At 53.0% G+C, this 23,716-nt stretch overlaps 2 protein-coding genes across 2 annotated transcripts in view; both read left to right on the top strand.

The window, feature by feature from the left end:
* ASMTL (acetylserotonin O-methyltransferase like) overlaps positions 1-7,337 on the top strand; it is a 25,425-nt gene extending 18,088 nt beyond the window's left edge. Inside the window, exons 7-13 of the mRNA XM_049767798.1 lie at positions 352-628; positions 3,590-3,752; positions 5,776-5,906; positions 6,009-6,141; positions 6,228-6,371; positions 7,119-7,241; positions 7,285-7,337. Of these exons, the coding sequence (XP_049623755.1) occupies positions 352-628; positions 3,590-3,752; positions 5,776-5,906; positions 6,009-6,141; positions 6,228-6,371; positions 7,119-7,241; positions 7,285-7,337 (1,024 nt within the window). The remainder of the gene's footprint in view (positions 1-351; positions 629-3,589; positions 3,753-5,775; positions 5,907-6,008; positions 6,142-6,227; positions 6,372-7,118; positions 7,242-7,284) is intronic.
* An 11,015-nt stretch (positions 7,338-18,352) lies between these two features.
* On the top strand, positions 18,353-23,430 carry SLC25A6 (solute carrier family 25 member 6). Its single transcript, XM_049767791.1, has 4 exons — positions 18,353-18,563; positions 20,408-20,894; positions 22,676-22,816; positions 23,227-23,430. The coding sequence occupies exons 1-4, from the start codon at positions 18,453-18,455 to the stop codon at positions 23,382-23,384; spliced, it is 897 nt and encodes a 298-aa protein (XP_049623748.1). The 5' UTR covers positions 18,353-18,452; the 3' UTR covers positions 23,385-23,430.
* The last annotated feature ends 286 nt before the right edge of the window (positions 23,431-23,716 follow it).

The raw sequence follows: 23,716 nt of genomic DNA, 5'->3' as shown, positions 1-23,716 counted from the left end.
TGCGTCCCTTCTGGCCCTCCTCCGTCCCCCCTTCCCCATCCCCGTCCCCCCCCCAACGTCCTCCCTTCCTCGTGTGTGTCCCTCTCTGCGTCCCTCCTGGCCCTCCTCCGTCCCCCCTTCCCCATCCCGTCCCCCCCAACGTCCTCCCTTCCTCGTGTGTGTCCCTCTCTGCGTCCCTCCTGGCCCTCCTCCGTCCCCCCTTCCCCATCCCCGTCCCCCCCAATGTCCTCCCTTCCTCGTGTGTGTCCCTCTCTGCGTCCCTCCTGTCCCTCCTCCGTCCCCCCTTTTCCATATCCGTACCCCCCAACATCCTCCCTTCCTCCTGTGTGTCCCTCCCTCGTCCACGCTCAGGGACAAGGCCGGCGGCTACGGCATTCAGGCGCTGGGCGGCATGTTGGTCGAACGTGTCCACGGAGATTTCCTCAACGTGGTCGGCTTCCCCCTCAACCACTTCTGCAAGCGTCTGGCTCAGCTGTACCTGCCCGGACCCCAGGCCCAGCCGGACCCCGCCGTCCAAGTCCAAGTCCCAGCCGCCTCGAGCCGAGCGTCCACACCCCAAGACCAGGACGCGCTCCCTCCGTTCCCGGCCCGCCTGCTACAACTTATTGAGGGTTTCAGGACTTCGAAGGTACGAAAGACCGAATCAATGCGCCATGGCCAGCTGGTCACCAAAACTGGGTCTCAGGACCCCCCTAAAACCGGGTCTCCCACCGTTGAGTCCTTCCCCCATTGGTCTTTTGATCCATCCAGCCCTGTGAATAGCCATCTATCCATCCCTTCATCCATCCGTCCGTCCATCAACCCATTCATCCATCCATCAATCCATCTACCCACCCAGCCATCTTTCTTTTCTTTCTTCCTTCCTTCCTTCCTTCCTTCCTTCCTTCCTTCCTTCCTTCCTTCCTTCCTTCCTTCCTTCCTTCCTTCCTTCCTTCCTTCCTTCCTCCTTCCCCTCCCTCCCTCCCTCCCCTCCCTCTCTCCCTCCCTCCCTCCCTCCCTCCCTCCCTCCCTCCCTCCCTCCCTCCCTCCCCTCCCTTCTTCCCTCCCTCCCTTTCTCCTTTCTTCTTTCTTTCTTTCTTTCTTTCTTTCTTTCTTTCTTTCTTTCTTTCTTTCTTTCTTTCTTTCTTTCTTTCTTTCTTTCTTTCTTTCTTTTTTTTTTTGGTTTTTGGGTCACACCTGACAGCACTCAGGGGTTCCTCCTGGCTCCATGCTCAGAAATCAGCCCTGGCAGGCACAGGGGACCATCTAGGATGCCAGGATTCGAACCACCGTCCTTCTGCATGAAAGGCAAAAATGCCTTACCTCCGTGCTATCTCTCCGGCCCCACCCACCCATCTTTCCATCTATCTATCATTTATTCATCTTCCATCCATCCTATCTATCCACCCATCCATCCATCCACCCAAATATCTACCCATCCACCCACCCACCCTTCAGTCCACCCACCCTTCCATCCATCCACCCACCCATCCACCTACTCATCCATCCATCCAACCATCCACCCACCCACTCACCCACCTGTCCATCCATCTACCCACCCATCCATCATCCATTTATTTATCTAACCATCTGCCCATCCATCCATTCCACCCACCCTTCCACCCACCTACCCTTTCATCTATCCACCCATCCATCCACCCATTCACCCACCAATCCATCCACCCATCCTTCCATCCACCCACTCATCCATCCATCCATCCATCTAACCATCCACCCACCCATCCATTTACCTACCCATCCACCCATCCACTCACCCACTCATCCATCTACCCATGCACCCTTCCATCCATCCACCCATCCACCCTTCCATCCATTCACCCAAACATCCACCCACCCACCCATCCATCCATCTACCTACCCATCCACTCACCCACTCATCCATCATCCATCCATTCTCTCATCTATCCACCCACCCACCCATCCATCTATCTCTCCACCCACCTTTCTATCCATCCACCCAGTCATCCATCCACCCACCCACCCATCCATCCACCCACTTATCCATCCATCCATCTACCCACCCACCCATCCATCCACCCATCCATCCATCCATCCACCCACCCATCCATCCATCCACCCACCCATCCATCCATCTCGACCCACCTTTCCATGCACCCACCTATCTATCCACCCACCCATCTACCCACTCATCCATCCATCCATCCATCCACCCATCCATCCATCTCGACCCACCTTTCCATGCACCCACCTATCTATCCACCCACCCATCTACCCACTCATCCATCCATCCATCCATCCACCCATCCATCCACCTACCCATCCATTCCTCCACCCATCCACCCACTCATCCATCCATCCATCCATCCATCCATCCATCCATCCATCCATCCATCATCCATCCATCCATCCATCATCCATCCATCCATCCATCCATCCATCCATCTACCTACCCATCTACCTGTCCATTCACTCATCCATCCACCCACCCACCCATCCATCCATCCATCTCTCCACCCACCTATCCATCCACCCACTTATCCATCCATCCATCTACCCACCCACCCATCCATCCACCCATCCATCTCTCCACCCACCTTTCCATGCACCCACCTATCTATCCACCCACCCATCTACCCACTCATCCATCCATCCATCCACCCATCCATCCACCTACCCATCCATTCCTCCACCCATCCACCCACTCATCCATCCATCCATCATCCATCCATCCATCCATCTACCTACCCATCTACCTGTCCATTCACTCATCCATTCACTCATCCATCTACCCACCCACCCACCCACCCATCCATCTCTTCACCCACCTATCTATCTACCCACCCATGCATCCACCCACTCATCCATCCATCCATCTACCCACCCATCCATCCACCCACCCATCCATCCATCCATCTCTCCACCCACCTTTCCATCCATCCACCCACCCTTCCATCCATCCACCTATCTATCCACCCACTCATCCATCCATCCAACCATCCACCCACCCACCCATTCATCACCTACCCATCCATCCACCCACTCACCCTTCCATCCATCCACCCATCTATCCACTCACCCACTCATCCATCCATCCATCCATCTATCCAACCATCCACCCACCCACCCATCCATCTACCTACCCACCCATTCATCCATTCTCTTATCCATCCATCCACCCACCCATCCATCTCTCCACCCACCTTTCCATCTACCCACCTATCTATCCATCCATCCATCCACCCATCCATTCACTCATCCATCCACCCACCCACACACATCCATCCATCCATCCACCCATCCACCTACCCATTCACCCATCCATTCACTCATCCATCCACCCACCCATCCATTTATCCATCCATCCATCCATCCATCCATCCATCCATCCATCCATCCATCCAGTCATGTACTCTCTGCCCATAAATCCCACATCCATCCCCCCACCCCGTGTCCCCCAGTCCATATAAACCCATCTCCCCTCTACCCATCACTATAAGTCGCAGTACCCAGATTCCTCCCTTTCACTCCTCCAGGGCCCCCCGTATTTCTCTCCCTGACCTTGACACCTTATACAGAGATAGTTTCCCCAAGACGTGTTTGTTTGTTTGTTTGTTTGTTTTCCGTCCAGGTCCTCTTCAGAGCCTGGGATCTGGGGGTGTTTGACTCTCTGAAGGAAGAGGCCCCGCAGACGGCCGAAGCCCTGGCCACCAGGACGCACGGCTCAGAATCGGACATGGAACAACTGTTGGATGCGTGTGTGGCCCTGGGCTTGCTGGAGAAGATGGCGGCAGGTGAGGATTTCGGTCAGGCTGCTCATGGGTAAAAGATGGAACATACGCGTGATGGATGGATGGATGATGGATGGATGGATGGGTGGGTGGGTGGGTGGGTGGGTGGGTGGGTGGATGGACAGATGGATGGACGATGGGTGGATGGATGGATGGGTAGATGGGTGGATGGATGGATAGATGGGTGGTGGATGGATGGTGGATGGATGGATGGACGGACGGATGGGTGGATGGGTGGGTGGATGGATGGACGGATGGATGGATGGATGGATAAGTGGATAGGTGTGTGGATGGATGGATTTGTGGATGGGGGGTGGATGATAGATGGATGGATGGATAAGTGGGTAGGTGGGTGGATAGATGGATGATTGGAGTGGATTGATGAATGGTAGATGGACGGATGGGTGATAGATGATGGATGAATTATTGATAATGGGTGTTGGCTGGTTGGATGGATGGGTGGGTGGAGAGATGGACAGATGGATGAATGGATGGGTAAATGGGTGGATGGACCAATGGACAGATGTATGGGTGGATGGATGGATGGATGGATGGATGGATGGATGGATAGATGGATGGGTGGATGGATGGGTGAATGGATGGGTGGATGGACAAATGGATGGGTGGATAGACCGATGGACAGATGGATGGTTGAATGGGTGGGTGGATGGATGGATGGATGTGTGGGTGGGTGAGTGGATGGATGGGTGAATGGATGAATGGGTGGATGGACAAATGAATGGATGGATGGATGGGTGGATGGACTGATGGACAGATGGATGGGTAAATGGGTGGATGGACAGATGGATGGATGGGTGGGTGGGTGGATGGATGGATGGACAGATGGATGGATGGATGTTGAGTGGGTGAATGGATGGAAGGGTGGGTGAATAGAGAGATGGGTGGATGGACAGATGGACAGATGGATGGATGGATGGATGTTGAGTGGGTGGGTGGATGGATGGATGATGGGTGGATGGACAGATGGATGGATGGGTGGATGGACGAATGGATGGATGGGTGAATGGGTGGATGGACAGATGGATGGATGGGTGGGTGGATGGATGGTGGTGTATGGACAGAAGGATGGATGGGTGAATGGGTGGATGGACAGATGGATGGATGGGTGGGTGGGTGGATGGATGGATGATGGTGAATGGATGGAAGGGTGGGTGAATAGAGAAATGGGTGGATGGATGGATGGGTGGATGGACCGATGGACAGATAGATGGATGGATGGAGAGATGGATGGATGGATGGATGTTGAGTGGGTGGGTGGGTGGATGGATGGATGATGGGTGAATGGAATGGTGAATGGACGAATGGATGGATGGGTGGATGGACAGATGGATGGTTGGGTGGGTGGATGAATGATGGTGTATGGACAGAAGGATGGATGGGTGAATGGGTGGATGGATGGATGGATGGATGGATGGATGGGTGGGTGGGTGGATGGATGGGTGATGGGTGGATGGATGGGTGGATGGACGAATGGATGGATGGATGGGTGGATGGACAGATGGATGGTTGGGTGGGTGGATGGATGAATGATGGTGTATGGACAGAAGGATGGATGGATGGATGGGTGGGTGGGTGGATGGATGGATGGGTGATGGGTGGATGGATGGGTGGATGGATGAATGGATGGATGGATGGGTGGATGGACAGATGGAGAGATGTATGGGTGAATGGGTGGATGGATGGATGGATGGGTGAATGGGTGGATGGATGATGATGGAAAATGGTAGGTAGAAGGACGCGAGCTGTGGGCGACCACATATATCCGTGACAAATGACTGAAACAACATGCAGGGGCACGGGGGTGCGTGTGCATGTTTCGGACACACGCGTGGCGGCGAATGCCAGAATTTCGGAGATCCAAAGACAACCCAGACCACTCAACGTGGCCTCTCACCCCTGCACCCCGTGGCTGGGAATGCTCGAGACTGGCTCATAAGTTGGGGGACGGTCCCCCACACACAGACACACACGCACACACATGACACCGGAGTCTTTCTCCCTGCAGGCTACAGCAACTCGGCGTGTGCCCGGAGACATCTGTGCTTGGAGAGCGAGGATTCGTTGAATCGCTACGTTTGGCTCAACATGCGTCCAGCTTGGGACCTGGCCACGCGGATGGAGGCCCGGGACCTTCAGGCAAGGGGTGGCCGGGATCGGGGTGCGAGTGGACGACCCAGTTGAGCATCGGGCCAGGACTCAGCCCCGAGCACCGAGACTCAACGCGCCTCTCGCACACAGCACCCATGTGGCGTGGACGCCGAGGAGCGAATCGGCGTCCTGCGGTCACTTCACAACCTCGGGCGGCTCGTCGCCCGCCACGTGGCCGCGGCCACAGACTTGGGGGCCTTCGGCACGGCCTGCGACCTGGGAGGTGAGCGAGGACTGTGCGGCCCCTTGCCGAGCACCCCGGACCCCCGCGTTACCCCACTATTCGGTGTTTTGTGCCCCTTCTTTCAGGCAGCACCGGAGCACTGGCCGACGAGCTGGCCCGGAAGTACCCACGGATGACCGTGACCGTGTTCGACGTCCCTGGGGTCACTCAACACTCGGCTGAGTTCCGGCCCGACGAGCCCTGGAAGGACAGGGTTCGTTTTCAGGCAGGTGAGAGTGCCGTCTCCCCATGTGGCCGGGATCCTGCGGATATTGGGGTTCAGGGAGGGTCCTTCCTGCCTCTCCCAGTGTTGGGGGTCCAGGGAGGGTCCTTCCTGCCTCTCCCAGTTTGGGGGTCCAGGGAGGGTCCTTCCAGCTTCTCCCAGTTTTGGGGGTCCAGGGAGGGTCCTTCATGCCTCATCCAGTTACTGGGGGTCCAGGGAGGTTTTTCCTGTCTCTTCAAGTTATTGGGGGTCCAGGGAGGGTCCTTCCTGCCTCTCCCAGTCTTGGGGGTCCAGGGAGGGTCCTTCCTGCCTCTCCCAGTTTGGGGGTCCAGGGAGGGTCCTTCCTGCCTGTTCTAGTTTTGGGGGTCCAGGGAGGGTCCTTCCTGCCTCTCCCAGTTTGGGGGGTCCAGGGAGGGTCCTTTCTGCCTCTCCTAGTTATTGGGGGCCCAGGGAGGGTCCTTCCTGCCTCTCCCAGTTTTAGAAGTCCAGGGAGGGTCCTTCCAGCTTCTCCCAGTTTTGGGGGTCCAGGGAGGGTCCTTCATGCCTCATCCAGTTACTGGGGGTCCAGGGAGGGTCCTTCCTGCCTCTCCTAGTTATTGGGGGTTCAGGGAGGGTCCTTCCTCCTTTTCCTAGTTTTGGGGGTCCAGGGAGGGTCCTTCCTGCCTCTCCCAGTTTTGGGGGTCCAGGGAGGGTCCTTCCTGCCCCTCCCACCTCCCCAGGGCCCCCCCTCTACCCTCTCCCTGTGTCCCTGCAGGCGACATCTTCTCGGACCCCCTCCCCGCGGCCGACCTCTACGTCGTGTCTTGCGTCCTTCACCCGTGGGCGGATGACAAACTGGACGCCCTCTTCGTCCGCGTTGCCGCTACCTGCAAGCCAGGTAGGGCCCCTCCCAGGGACCCCCAATTTAGCTCGGGGCTCAGCGCTCTCCCCGCCCCCCCCCACGCCCTTCCTGGGCCTGCCACTGCAGCCTTAAGCCACGTCCAGGGTCTCGAACTCACGAACCCCGGGTTTATGCGTTTGCTGGTTTCCTCTTGGCACCCCTGGAATTTTGGGGGGGGGCTGGCTGGGATGACAGGTGGATTTGGGGGACCCCTCTAGGCTGGCGTAAACCCAGGTCTGTCTGTCTCTCTCTCTCGGTGTCTCTCTATGTCTCTGTCTCTGTGTGTCTTTGTCAGTCTCTTTCTCTGTGTGTCTCTGTCTCTCTCTGTCTCTGTCTCTGTGTGTCTCTCTCTGCCTCTCTCTGGGTGTCTCTGTGTGTGTCTCTCTCTCTCTGTCTCTGTCGTTCTCTGTCTTTCTCTGTCTCTCTGTTTCTGTCTGTCTCTCTGTCTCACTTTGTATTTCTGTCTCTCTCTGTGTCTCTCTGTTTCTGTATTTCTATCTCTCTGTGTGTCTCTCTGTGTCGTTCTCTGTCTCTCTGTCTTTCTCTGTCTCTCTGTTTCTGTCTGTCTCTCTGTCTCTCTTTGTATTTCTGTCTCTGTCTCTGTATTTCTATGTGTCTCTCTGTCTCTGTCTCTGTCTCTTTCTCTGTGTGTCTCTCTGTCTCTGTGTCTTTCTGCCTCTCTCTCTGGTTGTCTCTCTCTGTGTCTATGTCTCTGTCTCTCTCTCTTTCGTCTCTCTCTCTCTGTCTCTCTCTGACTATATTTCTGTCTCTTCTCTTTCTCTGTGTGTCTCTCTGTCTCTGTCTCTCTCTCTCTGGGTGTCTCTGTGTCTGTCTATGTCTCTCTGTCTCTGGGTGTCTCTGTGTCTGTCTATGTCTCTCTGTCTCTGGGTGTCTTTCTGTCTCTTTCTGTCTCTCTCTGTGCCTCTCTGTCTCTCTCTGTATTTCTCTTTCTCTCTGTCTTCTCTGTCTCTTGCTCTGTGTGTCTCTCTGTCTCTCTCTGTGTCTCTCTGCCTCTCTCTCTCTGGGTGTCTCTCTCTGTGTCTATGTCTCTGTCTCTCTTTCTGTTTCTGTCTCTGTCTCTCTCTGACTATATTTCTGTCTCTCTCCTCTTTCTCTGTCTGTTTCTGTCTCTATCTCTCTCCTCTTTCTCTGTCTCTCTGTCTCTGTCTCTCTCTGGGTGTCTCTCTCTGTGTCTGTCTATGTCTCTCTGTCTCTGGGTGTCTTTCTGTCTCTCTTTCTGTCTCTCTCTGTATTTCTGTTTCTCTCTGTCTCTGTATTTCTGTCTCTCTGTCTTCTCTGTCTCTTGCTCTATGTGTCTCTCTGCCTCTCTCTCTGGGTGTCTCTCTCTGTGTCTATGTCTCTGTCTCTCTCTGTCTCTGTCTCTCTCTGACTCTATATTTCTATCTCTTCTCTTTCTCTGTGTGTCTCTCTGTCTCTCTCTGACTCTATATTTCTATCTCTTCTCTTTCTCTGTGTGTCTCTCTGTCTCTGTCTCTCTCTGACTCTATATTTCTGTCTCTTCTCTTTCTCTGTGTGTCTCTCTGTCTGTCTCTCTCTGGGTATCTCTCTGTGTCTGTCTATGCCTCTCTGTCTCTGGGTGTCTTTCTGTCTCTCTCTGTGCCTGTCTCTGTATTTCTGTTTCTCTCTGTTTCTGTATTTCTGTCTCTCTGTCTTCTCTGTCTCTTGCTCTGCGTATCTCTCTGTCTCTCTCTGTGTCTCTCTGCCTCTCTCTCTCTCTGGGTGTCTCTCTGTGTCTATGTCTCTGTCTCTCTCTCTTTCTGTCTCTTTTCTCTTTCTCTGTGTGTCTCTCTGTCTCTGTCTCTCTGTAGGTGTCTCTCTCTGTGTCTTTCTCTGTGTGTCTCTCTGTCTCTGTCTCTCTGTGGGTGTCTCTCTCTGTGTATGTCTCTGTCTCTGGGTGTCTTTCTGTCTCTCTCTCTGTCTCTCTCTGTGCCTCTCTCTGTCTCTGTATTTCTGTTTTTCTCTGTCTCTGTATTTCTCTCTGTCTCTGTCCCTCTCTCTCTGGGTGTCTCTCTGTATCTATGTCTCTGTCTCTCTCTGTGCCTCTCTGTCTCTCTGTCTGTGTCTCTATCTCATTCTCTCTCTCTGTATTTCTGTCTGTCTCCTCTGTGTGTCTCTCTCTGCCTCTCTCTCTGTGTCCGTCTCTCTGTCTCTGTCGTTCTAGGTCTCTCTGTGTCTTTCTGTCTCTCTTTCTCTCTGTAGTTTTGTCTCTCTCTGTGTCTCTGTGTCTGTATATCTATCTCTCTGTCTCTGTCTCTCTCTGTGTCTTTCTCTGTCTCTCTGTCTCTCTCTGTGCCTCTCTCTGTGTGCCTCTCTCTGACTCTATATTTCTGTCTCTTCTCTTTCTCTGTGTGTCTCTCTGTCTCTGGGTGTCTTTCTGTGTCTGTCTATGTCTCTCTCTGTATCTTTCTGTCTCTGTATTTGTTTCTGTTTCTGTATTTCTGTTTCTCTCTGTCTCTGTATTTCTGTCTCTCTGTCTTCTCTGTCTCTTTCTCTGTGTGTCTCTCGCCCTGCCCCTCTCTCTCTTTGGGTGTCTCTCTGTCTCTCTCTGTGCCTCTGTCTCTCTGTCTCTGTATATCTATCTCTCTGTCTCTTTGTGTGTCTCTGTCTCTCTGTCTCTGTCTCTGTCTCTGTGTCTTTCTTTGTCTCTCTTTCTGTCTCTGTCTCTCTTTCTCTGTCTCTCTCTGTGCCTCTCTCTGTCTGTCTCTGACTCTATATTTCTGTCTCTTCTCTTTCTCTGTGTGTGTCTCTGTCTCTGGGTGTCTCTCTCTGTATATGTCTCTCTGTCTTCTCTGTCTCTTTCTTTGTGTGTGTCTCTCTCCCTGCCTCTCTCTCTTTGGGTGTCTCTCTCTGTGTTTATGTCTCTGTCTCTGTGTCTTTCTGTCTCTCTGTCTGTCTCTCTCTGTGCCTCTCTCTGTCTCTCTGTGTCTCTATCTCACTCTGTTTCTCTCTGTATTTCTGTCTCTGTCTTTCTCTGTGTGTCTCTCTCTGTCTGTCTGTCTCTCTGTGTAGTTCTCTGTCTCTCTGTGTCTTTCTGTCTCTATCTCTCTTTCTCTCTGTATTTCTGTCTCTCTTTGTGTCTCTGTCTCTCTGTCTCTGTATATCTATCTCTGTGTGTCTCTCTGTCTCTGTCTCTTTCTCTTTGTGTCTCTGTCTCTCTGGCTGTCTCTCTGTGTCTATGTCTCTCTGTCTCTGTCTCTCTCTGTGTGTCTTTCTCTGTCTCTCTTTCTGTCTCTCTCTGTCTGTCTCTCTCTGACTCTATATTTCTGTCTCTTCCCTTTCTCTGTGTGTCTCTCTGTCTCTGGGTGTCTCTCTCTGTCTCTGTCTATGTCTCTCTCTGTGTATGTCTCTCTGTCTTCTCTGTCTCTTTCTTTGTGTGTCTCTGTCCCTGCCTCTCTCTCTTTGGGTCTCTCTCTCTGTGTCTATGTCTCTGTCTCTCTCTGTGTCTTTCTGTCTCTCTGTCTGTCTCTATCTCTTTCTCTCTGTCTCTCTCTCTGTGTCTCTATCTCACTCTGTCTCTCTCTGTATTTCTGTCTCTGTCTCTTTCTCTGTGTCTCTGCCTCTCTCTCTGTGTCTGTCTCTCTCTGTCTCTCTGTGTCTTTCTTTCTCTGTCTTTCTGTATTTCTGTTTCTCTGTGTCTTTGTCTCTGTATATCTATCTCTCTGTGTGTCTCTCTGTCTCTGTCTCTTTCTCTGTGTGTCTCTGTCTCTCTGGGTATCTCTCTGTGTCTATGTCTCTCTCTCTCTGTGTCTCTCTGTGTGTCTTTCTCTGTCTCTCTGTCTTTCTCTGTCTCTCTTTCTGTCTCTCTCTGTCTGTCTCTCTCTGACTCTATATTTCTGTCTCTTCCCTTTCTCTGTGTGTCTCTCTGTCTCTGGGTGTCTCTCTCTGTCTCTGTCTATGTCTCTCTCTGTGTATGTCTCTCTGTCTTCTCTGTCTCTTTCTTTGTGTGTCTCTGTCCCTGCCTCTCTCTCTTTGGGTCTCTCTCTCTGTGTCTATGTCTCTGTCTCTCTCTGTGTCTTTCTGTCTCTCTGTCTGTCTCTATCTCTTTCTCTCTGTCTCTCTCTCTGTGTCTCTATCTCACTCTGTCTCTCTCTGTATTTCTGTCTCTGTCTCTTTCTCTGTGTCTCTGCCTCTCTCTCTGTGTCTGTCTCTCTCTGTCTCTCTGTGTCTTTCTTTCTCTGTCTTTCTGTATTTCTGTTTCTCTGTGTCTTTGTCTCTGTATATCTATCTCTCTGTGTGTCTCTCTGTCTCTGTCTCTTTCTCTGTGTGTCTCTGTCTCTCTGGGTATCTCTCTGTGTCTATGTCTCTCTCTCTCTGTGTCTCTCTGTGTGTCTTTCTCTGTCTCTCTTTCTGTCTCTGTCTCTCTCTGTGCCTCTCTCTGTCTGTCTCTCTCTGACTCTATATTTCTGTCTCTTCCCTTTCTCTGTGTGTCTCTCTGTCTCTGGGTGTCTCTCTCTGTCTCTGTCTATGTCTCTCTCTGTGTATGTCTCTCTGTCTTCTCTGTCTCTTTCTTTGTGTGTCTCTGTCCCTGCCTCTCTCTCTTTGGGTCTCTCTCTCTGTGTCTATGTCTCTGTCTCTCTCTGTGTCTTTCTGTCTCTCTGTCTGTCTCTATCTCTTTCTCTCTGTCTCTCTCTCTGTGTCTCTATCTCACTCTGTCTCTCTCTGTATTTCTGTCTCTGTCTCTTTCTCTGTGTCTCTGCCTCTCTCTCTGTGTCTGTCTCTCTCTGTCTCTCTGTGTCTTTCTTTCTCTGTCTTTCTGTATTTCTGTTTCTCTGTGTCTTTGTCTCTGTATATCTATCTCTCTGTGTGTCTCTCTGTCTCTGTCTCTTTCTCTGTGTGTCTCTGTCTCTCTGGGTATCTCTCTGTGTCTATGTCTCTCTCTCTGTGTCTCTCTGTGTGTCTTTGTCTGTCTCTCTTTCTGTCTCTGTCTCTCTCTGTGCCTCTCTCTGTCTGTCTCTCTCTGACTCTATATTTCTGTCTCTTCTCTTTCTCTGTGTGTCTCTCTGTCTCTGGGTGTCTCTCTCTGTCTCTGTCTAGGTCTCTCTCTGTGTATGTCTGTCTTCTCTGTCTCTTTCTTTGTGTGTCTCTCTCCCTGCCTCTCTCTCTGTGTCTATGTCTCTGTCTCTGTCTGTGTCTGTCTCTCTTGTCTGTCTCTCTTTCTCTGTGCCTCTCTCTGTCTCTCTCTGTGTATCTCACTCTGTTTCTCTCTGTATTTCTGTCTCTGTCTCTTTCTCTGTGTGTCTCTCTCTGCCTCTCTCTCTGTGTCTGTCTCTCTCTGTCTCTCTGTGTCTTTCTGTGTCTCTGTCTTTCTTTCTCTGTCTCTCTTTCTCTCTGTATCTCTTTGTATTTCTGTTTCTCTGTGTCTCTGTCTCTGTATATCTATCTCTCTGTGTGTCTGTCTGTCTCTTTCTCTGTGTGTCTCTGTCTCTCTGGGTATCTCTCTGTGTCTATGTCTCTCTGTGTCTTTCTCTGTCTCTCTTTCTGTCTCTGTCTCTTTCTCTGTGAGTCTCTTTCTCTCTGGGTATCTCTCTGTGTCTATGTCTCTCTCTCTGTGTCTCTCTGTGTGTCTGTCTCTCTTTCTGTCTCTGTCTCTCTCTGTGCCTCTCTGTCTCTCTCTGACTCTATATTTCTGTCTCTTCTCTTTCTCTGTGTCTCTCTGTCTCTGTCTATGTCTCTCTCTGTGTATGTCTCTCAGTCTTCTCTCTTTCTTTGTGTGTCTCTCTCCCTTCCTCTCTCTCTGTGTCTATGTCTCTGTCTCTCTCTGTGTGTTTTTGTCTCTCTGTCTGTCTCTCTTTCTCTGTGCCTCTCTCTGTGTCTCTATCTCACTGTTTCTCTCTGTATTTCTGTCTCTGTCTCTTTCTCTGTGTGTCTCTCTCTGCCTCTCTCTCTGTGTCTGTCTGTCTTTCTTTCTCTGTCTATTTCTGTCTCTCTCTGTGTCTGTCTCTCATCTATCTCTGTGTGTCTCTCTCTCTGTCTCTTTCTCTTTGTGTCTCTGTCTCTCTGGGTGTCTCTGTGTCTATGTCTCTGTCTCTGTCTGTCTTTCTCTGTCTCTCTTTCTGTCTCTCTCTGACTCTATATTTCTGTCTCTCTTCTCTTTCTCTATGTGTCTCTCTGTCTCTCTCTGGGTGTCTCTGTGTCTGTCTATGTCTCTCTCTGTGTGTGTATCTTTCTGTCTCTGTCTCTGTATTTCTGTTTCTGTCTCTGTATGTCTGTCTCTCTGTCTTCTCTGTCTCTTTCTCTGAGTGTCTCTCTCCCTGCCTCTCTCTCTCTCTCTCTGGGTGTCTCTCTCTGTCTCTCTCTGTGCCTCTCTGTCTCTGTCTTTATCTCACTCTGTCTCTCTCTGTATTTTTGTCACTCTCTCTTTCTCTCTGTTTCTTTCTCTATGTGTGTCTCTCTATCTCCCTGTCTCTGACTCTCTGTCTCTTTCTCTCATCCCACCCACAGGCGCCGGGATCTTGCTGGTGGACGAAGACACGCGGACGCAGAGACCGGGGCGCGCTCGAACCCCCGGGGACCAGCGCCTCCTGCTGCAGACGCTCGGCTTCCAGCACGTGCGGGCCGCGTCCACGGCGGGCGGCTTGGTCGTGCTCCTGGGCACCAAGGCCTCCGCCTGAGGCCGTCCGGGTTCGAACACCCGCGACCCCTTGGCCCTCCGGCCGAGCCCCCCACGGCGGATTAAAGACTCAGAAATATGCCAAGCGGGGTGCTCGAGGCTCTGGATTCGAACCCCGACATCCCATTTGGCCTCCCCCCTGAGCACTGCTAGGAGAGATTTCTGAGCGCAGAGCCAGGAGCAAACATTAGTAACAATACGAGGAGGAATGATCTCTGACACAGAGAGAGAGAGAGACAGAGAGACAAGACAGACACAGAGAGAGAGAGAGACAGAGAGAGACACACACAAAGAGACAGAGAGACACCCAGAGAGAGACACATACACAGAGAGAAAGAGACAGAGAGACACCCAGAGAGAGACAGAAATACTGAGAGAGAAAGAGGTGAGGGAAGAGGGAAGAAATGAATCCAAGTTTCTCGGACCCGGACCCGGGCAGGGGACTCCCGAGCACTGGCAGGGGGGAAATTCCTGAGCGCAGAGCCAGGAGGAACCCCTGAGCGCCCCCCCAGAAACTGAAAATAAAAATAATTCAAAAAATTAAAAAACTCATACAAGGGACTTAGGGGACCGGCTGATTTTGGAGGGGGGGGTCTCTGCAGCCACCCCTCGGCTCTCGGGGGTCCCTCCCCGGCAGGCTCAAAGGGGGGAAGCCTATGGGGGTGCCCGGGTTCGAATCCCCCCCCCCCCCGTCCTTCTGCTGGCAATCCTAACCCCGTCCCCGCATGCTATCTCTCTCTAATCTCTGTCAAATATTTCTGGAATCTTTGGACTCCAAAGATGGACCTTGGAGCAGGCCTGGGGGGACGGGGGACGGGACAGTAAAGGACACAGAGAATGAACGGTGGGGGGGGGGTCCGGGCTTTTCCGCAGTCACCCCCCTTTTACCCCCACACCCCAAAATTTACCCAAGCGCTGTGGAGTGTCTCTGTCTTCCTCTCCACACCCCCAAAAATCAGGTCCCAGCCAACAGCTCTGGAATGCTACGCATTTCTCCACCCTCCCTGCCCGACTGGTCACCACCTGCTGAGGTCAGCTGAGCCAGTCCAAGGACACGGGGAGGGAGAGAAGTGGACAGGCCACCTGCCCACCCCCCCCCGGCAATTTGCACCTGCTGAGGGCAAGCCGGGACAGTCCCTGCACCCCCCAAAAGGCCGAGGTGAAAGGAAAAAAGAAATATGTTTTTTTTCTACTTGGCAACCATAACCTTCCTGCCTCTCCTGGGCATTGGCTGAGATTCTTAAAAGTTAATGGAAATAGTAAAGTTTATAGAAACTTGGGGTGCTGGTGGGAAATTAAGCCCCCCAAAAAAAAGGTTTAGTCTGTAGGCCCCCCCATCCCAGGGGTTTTTGCAGAGACACTCCAAGGAAGGAAGGAAGGAAGGAAGGAAGGAAGGAAGGAAGGAAGGAAGGAAGGAAGGAAGGAAGGAAGGAAGGAAAAGAAAGAAAGATGGGGCTGGGAAGGTGGCGCTAGAGGTAAGGTGTCTGCCTTACAAGCGCTAGCCAAGGAACGGACCGCGGTTCGATCCCCCGGCGTCCCATATGGTCCCCCCAAGCCAGGGGCGATTTCTGAGCACATAGCCAGGAGTAACCCCTGAGCGTCAAAGGGTGTGGCCCAAAAACCAAAAAAAAAAAAAAAAGAAAGGAAGGAAGGAAGAAAGAAAGAAAGAAAGAAAGAAAGAAAGAAAGAAGAAAAGAAAGAAAGAAGGAAGGAAAAGAAACGAAAGACAGAAGGAGGGAAGGAAAGGAAAGAAAGAAGGAAGGAAGAAAGGAAGGAAGGAAAAGAGAAAGGAAAGAAGGAAGAAAGGAAGGAAGGAAAAGAAAGAAAAAGAAGGAAGAAAGGAAGGAAGGAAAAGAAAGAAAGAAGGAAGGAAGGAAAAGAGAAAGAAAAGAAAGAAGGAAGGAAGGAAAAGAAAGAAAGGAAGGAAGGAAAAGAAAGAAGGAAGGAAGGAAAAGAAAGAAAGGAAGGAAGGAAAAGAAAGAAGGAAGGAAGGAAAAGAAAGAAAGGAAAGGAAGGAAGGAAAAGAAAGAAAGAAGGAAGAAAGGAAGGAAAAGAAAGAAAGAAAGAAGCAAGGAAGGGTCCCCGATATCCCAGAGAAGTTTGCAACATGCAGGTTTTCGTGTTTTTTTGGACTTTTTTATATCTTATAGGTGGGAAAGAGGGGGACCCCGCACCCCAAGAATGCTTTTTACCTGGGGTTCGGGGCCTGGGAGAGCAAGCGAGTGAGGGAAGGAATGGCTTTTTTTTTTTGGATCTGTGAGTGAGAATTTCCTAAGGTTTTGAGGAATAAGGGAAAAGTGGGGTTTGCATTTTGAGCTGGGGTTCAGTGGAATTGGGGTTCAGGGCTGTGACTGAAAGGTCCGGAAGTCCTAATTTTAGCTGCCCGGCGCAAAGAAATGAAGAGGCTTATGAGTTCCAGCAGATGCCTTAAAAAGTGCTTTTAATACTGACCATTATGAATGGTCAGGGTCTATGAATTCCCACCAGAACCCAAGACCTCGTGGGTCCCTCGTTACCCCCTTATATAGGATGGGAAGTGGGAGGGGAAGAAGAGTCCTTGAGGGCTGGACTTCCGCTACAATAACACCAATGATTCGTGAGGTAGGGGTAGAGGTGGGGCCGAGGCAGTGACGACTTCCTTAAGGGTGGGGCCAAAGCCATGACAACTTCCCTAAAGGGCGGGGCACCCACCAAGGTTGGTGGGGGGGGGGCTGATTTCCCTTTTCAATCCCCACTTCTTGTACTGGAGGCTTCTAATCCTAGAAGCCAATGTGATTTTGGGGCCTTTACTTTTTGATATTACTGGTTATAATTATTTGCATGAGCTAACCCTGCATGGGCCAATGGCTACCAGAAGTAAAAAGGCTTAGGAGGGGCCCCAGTAGGGGTATTAGATAGGGGAGAATTTCATTTCATAAAGATCATAAGGGACCATTTAATAGCTTTTTATCTTGGCCAGCTACTTTTGAGCACTAATGCTGGGATGTATAAGCCAAATTTTTACCACACATTTATACCCGTTCCGGAGGTAAATACCCTGGGCTAGAGGGAGCAGGCAGGACTTCTGAGCACTGAGTACCTCCTACCTGACCCAGGTTTACAGAGTTGGTGCTGTTATGAATAGCAAACAGAAGATTTGAAGCTAAACGGGATTACCTTTTGACATAAGTACAGCTAGAACAAGCAAAGGTTAGATTACCTAGTGAGACAGGGACAGCCAGAGGCCAATTCCCCCCCCCCCTCCAAGAGGGAGGCAAAAGCTGAGGTTTTACTTTACACACCCATTTCGGCTCCCCCAAACACACACATGGGAAGTAGAGGACCGGAGGTAAGCAGTTCGAGCCCTTCCTTAGCAAGTGCCAGGGAGAGCATTTTTAGAGTTAGTGAGTGCATTAGGGCTGAAGTGTGCCCGCCGGACCCGTATCTTGAGAGGATTCTCAGTGTGCTTCACTTTTCAGGTTTTAGATGGAAGGCGTGAACCCAGGAAGCATGCAGTTCACCTTGACAGCAGTTCTTCTCACATAGGCTGTGAATTCCACAACGAAAATAAGGAGGTTTCTGCTTAAGGAAAAATCCAGGGGGAATCAAGTATTTGGGGTTCGAACCCCAGCAATCCATAGGGGTTCCCCCCCCCTTGAGCCTGCCAGCAGACATTTCTGAGCCTAAAGCCAGGAGGAACCCCTGAAGGCTGCCAGATGTGACCCCCACCCAAAAAATATAAAATAATAAAATAAAAACAAAAGTATTTGGGGTTAGCTGGGGGGAAGGAAGGAAGCAAAGTGGGGTTTTCCAAGTGGGTTGCTTCCATTATGTTTGCAAATTAAATGATGGGAGCTGGGCCAGGATTAGGAAATATTGGGGGGCTGCGGAGAGCCCCAAGCTGCAGAGGAATTTTGAGGGAGTTTTTGAACATCTGGATCCTGGAGGGAAATCAATATTTTTGACAGCCAGAGAGACTTGATACTGATTGGCATTGCCTGGAGGGGCCCAGGTTTGGGGGACAGTGGGGAGGGACTAGGGCAACAAAAAAGGGCTCAAAGCCTTGAATGAATCCTTGCTTGGAAAGTCGGGGTGCTGCTAGGAATTCTGGGGTGCAAGCCCAGAGGTTGCACAGAAAACCCCTGGAACAACCCTGACCTGCTAGGAGACCCGCCCTTGACCTTGAGAAGGTCAACCTAGGGGGAAGGGCCCAGCGGCCGCACTGCGCATGCGCGCCCGGGCCTGGCGCGGAAGGCAGAGGGGTGACAGGAAGGGGCGTGTCCAGCGAGGGCGGAGCAGCCAATCAGATCAGAGTGGGGCGGGATCTAGCTAGAATACAGCGCTTTTGTTGGCTGCTGTGAACCGGAAAAGGCGGAATCTAATAACCGATTGGTTGTGGCGAACCGGAAGAGGCGGGACTTAACCGCGGAGCCAGCCAATAGGAGGCGAGAGCGGGGGCTCGGGGGCGGGGCGAGCGCTCCTTAGCGGCTGCGCGGTAGCCACCTCGTCCTTTCGGTCTCGGCGGCGCAGGGCTGAGCAGCCACGCTTCCTCCTCCGCTCGCCTCCGCCGCGTTCCCTGTGCACCCGTCGCCGCAGCCATGACGGAGCAGGCCATCTCCTTCGCCAAGGACTTCCTGGCGGGCGGCATCGCCGCCGCCATCTCCAAGACCGCCGTGGCGCCCATCGAGCGGGTCAAGCTGCTGCTGCAGGTGCGTAAGAAGCCGCTGCAGCAGCGGCGCCGGGGGATCGGGCCGCGTCTTCGAACCCCGTACGCCGTGACCGGAAGCGCCGGGTCACTTGCCCCGGCCTGTTGATGGCGACTTCCGGTCGGGGCGGAGGCCACGCATGCGCGTGGCCAGTCGCGCAGGCGCAGATGCGATTACGCAGGCGGCTGTCTGCTGCACGGCGCGTGCGCGAGGTGTTGCGCATGCGCAAAACGCTTTATCGGATGCCTATGGGCGCGGCCATCTTGGTTTTTTATTCCGTACAGGGCCTAGCTCGCCCCCTGCGACCTTGCAAAAATTATCCTCATTATTTTTAAGTTTTTTTTTTTTTTTTTAAATTTCTTTTATTGGTTTTGGGGTGACACAGAGTTGTGTCCCTCCTTGACTCCTGCAAGGCTTGTCTAGGCTTTGCAGCTTGCAATTTGCTTATTTTATTTTGTTGTCATTATTTTTGGGGGGGGGGATTTTGGTTTTGGGGGTCACACCTCGCCATATTCAGGGGTTCCTCCTGGCTATAGGTTTAGAAATCACATTGGCAGGCCCAAAAGAGGGGTCCCAGAATTCGAACCACCTTCCTCCTGCACGCAAGGCAAATGCCCTATTCATGCTAGCTCTCCGGCCCCAATTATCATTTTAATATCGATTGATTAACATCAATATTTTTTTTGCCAACGTCACAGCCACTTGGAAGCAGCGCCCTGGACTCTCCCCGTCTTTCCCCACACCCCAGGTCACCTTGGTGTCCTGTCCTTGGGAGTCCTTGGAAGCTTCCCCCCCCTTTTTTTTTATTTTTTTTATTTTTTTAATTTAACTAAATTTGCTAGAACAAGGTGTTTTTTTGCAGCATGCTTCCAGACTCCAGCGACTTTTGTTGGTCTTTTTGTTTTGTTTTTTTTGTTGTTGTGGCTCCGGCCCAGGAGTAATTGCTGCCTTGTTTCTCTTAGTTCCCCCTGGGCTGTGGTCTTATTTATTTATTTATTTACTTATTTACTTATTTATTTATTTTTCTCACTGCTGCGATGTTATTCTAATAAAGTATTTATGGCTCTTGCCATGGCGGTCAGAGAATAACTGGTGGTGAGACGCGGATTTATTGAACCTGACAAGTTGCTCAAACTTTTTATTTTTTATTTTTATTTATTTTTATTTTTTTGAGTCATCGAATTAAGTGGGGGAAACCCGAAATTAGCTTGGAACAGTCGCTGGTCCTTGTCAGTCATGGAAATTAGGACGTTTTCTCGTGAATTCTGCCACCTTGACTGATTTAAAAATCTGTAGATTTTTCTTTAGAAATCTACAGATTTTTAAATCCTATGATCGAGTTAGGGCCTCGGCGGTGGCGTAGCCATCGGGCTTTTTTGCCTTGCGTCCGGCAGACCCAGATTCAGGCTTTATACACCCAGAAATCTGCTCCTGGCAGGCCTAGGGGGGACCCTATGGGATGCCAGGATTCGAACCTCTGTCCTCCTGCACGCAAGGCAAACAAACAAACAAACGCCTTATACCTCCATGCTATCTCTCCGGCCCCCAACTCAAGTCTCTTGACATGACATGACATGACATGACATGACATTTTCTCTCGCCAATATTGGTGGCTTGGATCCAGAGCTGTGGCCTTGTAGGACAGACGTGGGTTCAATTCCCCGCGACGTCCCTTAGGGTTCCCCAAGTCGGGAGCGATTTCTGGAGGAACCCCTGAGCGTCGCTGCAAAATCTTGCACACTGGGGGGGGGACCCTGAGCGGGTTTCAGAAAGAACTGTGCGTTTGTGGGGTACAGGGACCCCTCGAGACTCACCCACGCTTCTGTCTCTCCCCCCCCCCTCCCCAGGTCCAGCACGCCAGCAAGCAGATCTCAGCCGACAAGCAGTACAAGGGCATCGTCGACTGCATCGTCCGCATCCCGAAGGAACAGGGCATGCTGTCCTTCTGGCGGGGCAACCTGGCCAACGTCATCCGCTACTTCCCGACCCAGGCCCTCAACTTCGCCTTCAAGGACAAGTACAAGCAGGTGTTCCTGGGCGGCGTGGACAAGCACACGCAGTTCTGGCGCTACTTCGCGGGCAACCTGGCCTCGGGCGGCGCAGCCGGCGCCACCTCGCTCTGCTTCGTCTACCCGCTGGACTTCGCCCGCACCCGCCTGGCCGCCGACGTGGGCAAGTCGGGCACCGAGCGCGAGTTCAAGGGCCTGGGCGACTGCCTGGTGAAGATCAGCAAGTCGGACGGCGTGCGGGGCCTCTACCAGGGCTTCGCAGTCTCCGTGCAGGGCATCATCATCTACAGGGCCGCCTACTTCGGGGTGTACGACACGGCCAAAGGTAGGCTAGGCTAGGCGCCGAGGGCGGGCCCGGCTGTCTGTCCGTCCGTCCCATCACACTCTTGAGGGCTGTTGGCTCCTCTTGGTGAGTTGGATGGACGGACAGATGGGTGGTAGGTAGATGGGTAGGTGGGTGGGCGGGATAGGCTGATGGTTGGGAGGTAGGTGGGTGGGTGGGTGGATAGACTGGTTGGGAGGTAGGTGGGTGGGTGGGTGGGTGGGTGGATAGACTGGTTGGGAGGTAGGCGGGTAGGTGGATGGATAAGTGGGTGGGTGGGTCGTTGCATAGACTGATGGTTGGTAGGTAGGTAGATAGGTAAGTGGGTTGTTGGGTGGATGGACAAGTGGGTGGGTGGAATAGACTGATGGTTGGTTGGTTGTTTAGTTGATTGGGAGGTAGGTAGATAAGTAGGTGGGTTGTTGGGTGGGTGGGTGGTTGGATAGAATGATGGTTGGGAGGTAGGTGGGTAGGTGGATGGACAAGTGGGTGGGTGGTTAGATAGACTGATGGTTGGGAGGTAGGCGGGTAGGTGGATGGACAAGTGGGTGGGTGGGTGGTTGGATAGACTGATGGTTGGGAGGTAGGTAGGCGGGTAGGTGGATGGACGAGTGGGTGGGTCGTTGGATAGACTGGTGGATGGGTGGTTAGACTGATTGGTTGGTAGGTAGATGGGTAGGTGGGTCGTTGTGTGGGTGGGTGGATAGACTGATGGTTGGTAGGTAGATGGGTGGGTGTATGGGATAGACTGATGGTTGGTAGATAGGTAAGTGGGTTGTTGGGTAGTTGGATAGACTGATGGTTGGGGGGTAGGTGGATGGACAAGTGGGTGGGTGGTTAGAAAGACTAATGGTTGGGAGGTAGGTGGGTGGGTGGATAGACTGGATACGTGGGTTGGGAGGTAGGTGGGTCGTTGGGTGGGTGGGTAGTTGGATAGACTTATGGGTGGGTGGGTGGGTTGGGAGGTAGGTGGATAGACTTATGGTTGGGTGGTTGGTAGGTAGATGGGTTACTGGGTTGTTGGGTAAGTGAGTGGGTAGGTAGGTGAGTGGGTTGGTAGGTAGATGGGTAGGTAGTTGGATAGACTGGTTTGATGGGTGGGTAGTTGCATAGACTGGTGGATGGGTGGGTGGGTAGGTAAATGTAGGTGGGTGGGTGGGTGGGTAGTTGGATGGACTGATAGGTGGGTGGGAGGTTGGATAGACTGATGGTTGGTAGGTAGATGGGTGAGTGGGTCATTGGGTGGGTGGGTAGACTGATGGTAGGTAGGTGGATGGATGGGTGGGTAGACTGATGGTTGGTAGGTAGATGAGTGGGTGGGTAGTTGGATAGACTGATAGATGGGTGGGTGGGTGGGTGGGTAGGTAGATGGGAGGGGGGGTGGGTCTTTGGGGGGGTGGGTAGGTAGATGGATAAGTGGGGGGTGGGTGGGTGGATAGGGCTTCCCTGAAGAAACTCGAGGCACAAAATCCACTTGGTGATGGGGGCTGGAGCCACAGCGCTTCGGGGAGGGTTTGCAGGGGGCAGACCCTAGTTCTATCCCCGGCATCCCATATGGTCCCCCCCCCCCCCGCCTTAGCCCCCCAGGAGTGACTGCTGAGCTCAGCCAGGCAGAAGCCCTGAGCACCACCGGGTGTTGCTGGGGAAAAAAAAAAAACAAACACTGGACTTGCACCTTGCTGTTAGGGGACCCCGTCGTCCCAGCGTCCCCTCTCCCCTCGCTCTCTCGCTCCTTCTTGGCCTGACCCCGCCCGTCTGTCTGTCCGTCCGCCCCCCCCCCGCAGGCATGCTCCCGGACCCCAAGAACACCCACATCGTGGTGAGCTGGATGATCGCGCAGACGGTGACGGCCGTGGCCGGCGTAGTGTCCTACCCCTTCGACACCGTGCGGCGGAGAATGATGATGCAGTCGGGGCGCAAAGGAGGTGAGTGGGGGGGGGGCGGACGGAGACTTAGGGGGCAAGCGGTGGGGGGGGTCTCCCCCCCGTGTCTTTTGGGGAGGGGTCTGTCCTGAGTCAGAATGACGTTCTGGGCCCCGACCTTTCTCCCTGCCTGCCTCCCATTTGTCTGGGGGGTTTCTCCTGCCTCTAGATTCTCTTCCTCCGCTGCTGTGGGCTTTGGGGGGCATCTGTCCACACCCACATTTTTTGGGGGGGTCTGTCCTGCACGCTGACCTTTCTCCCTGCCCCCCCCCACTTGTCTGGGGGTGTCTCCTGCCTCCCACTTTCATGCCTTGGGAGTCCTGAAGCCCATTCCCCCCGACCCTGTGGGCCCTTCCTTCCCTTCCGGCGTCTTGACCCTGTGCCCCCCCCCCCTCCCCGAACCCCCTCCGCAGCCGACATCATGTACACCGGAACCCTGGACTGCTGGAGCAAGATCCTGAAGGACGAGGGCGGCAAGGCCTTCTTCAAGGGCGCCTGGTCCAACGTGCTGCGCGGCATGGGGGGCGCCTTCGTCCTGGTCCTCTACGACGAGCTCAAGAAGGTCCTCTAGGCCGCCAGGCGACGCTTGTCCCGTCCCCCCCCACTCGCCCCTGACGCCCCCCACTCCCCCCCAGCCAGGCCAGTGCTGCCCGACCCACCCGGGCCCGAGGAAGGAAGGAAGGAAGGAGAAGGAGCGGACCGAAGGCCTCCGTCTGCCCCTAGGCCCCGCGTTTGTTTTTCTGTCTGTCCGTCCGTCCGTCTGGAGGGAAAAGGGGGCTCAGGGAACGGAGGGAATGGGCGGCCTAGTGCCCCCCACCCACCCACTGTCCGGCGCCCCCTTGCCCCTCTGCCCGCCCGCCTATTTAAAGAACCACGTCTGTCTGTCCGTCTGCGTTTGTACCG

The sequence above is a fragment of the Suncus etruscus genome (genome assembly GCF_024139225.1).
Source record: "Suncus etruscus isolate mSunEtr1 chromosome X unlocalized genomic scaffold, mSunEtr1.pri.cur SUPER_X_unloc_2, whole genome shotgun sequence".
NCBI classification, from domain to species: domain Eukaryota; kingdom Metazoa; phylum Chordata; class Mammalia; order Eulipotyphla; family Soricidae; genus Suncus; species Suncus etruscus.
This window is presented reverse-complemented; position numbering and strand designations above follow the sequence as displayed.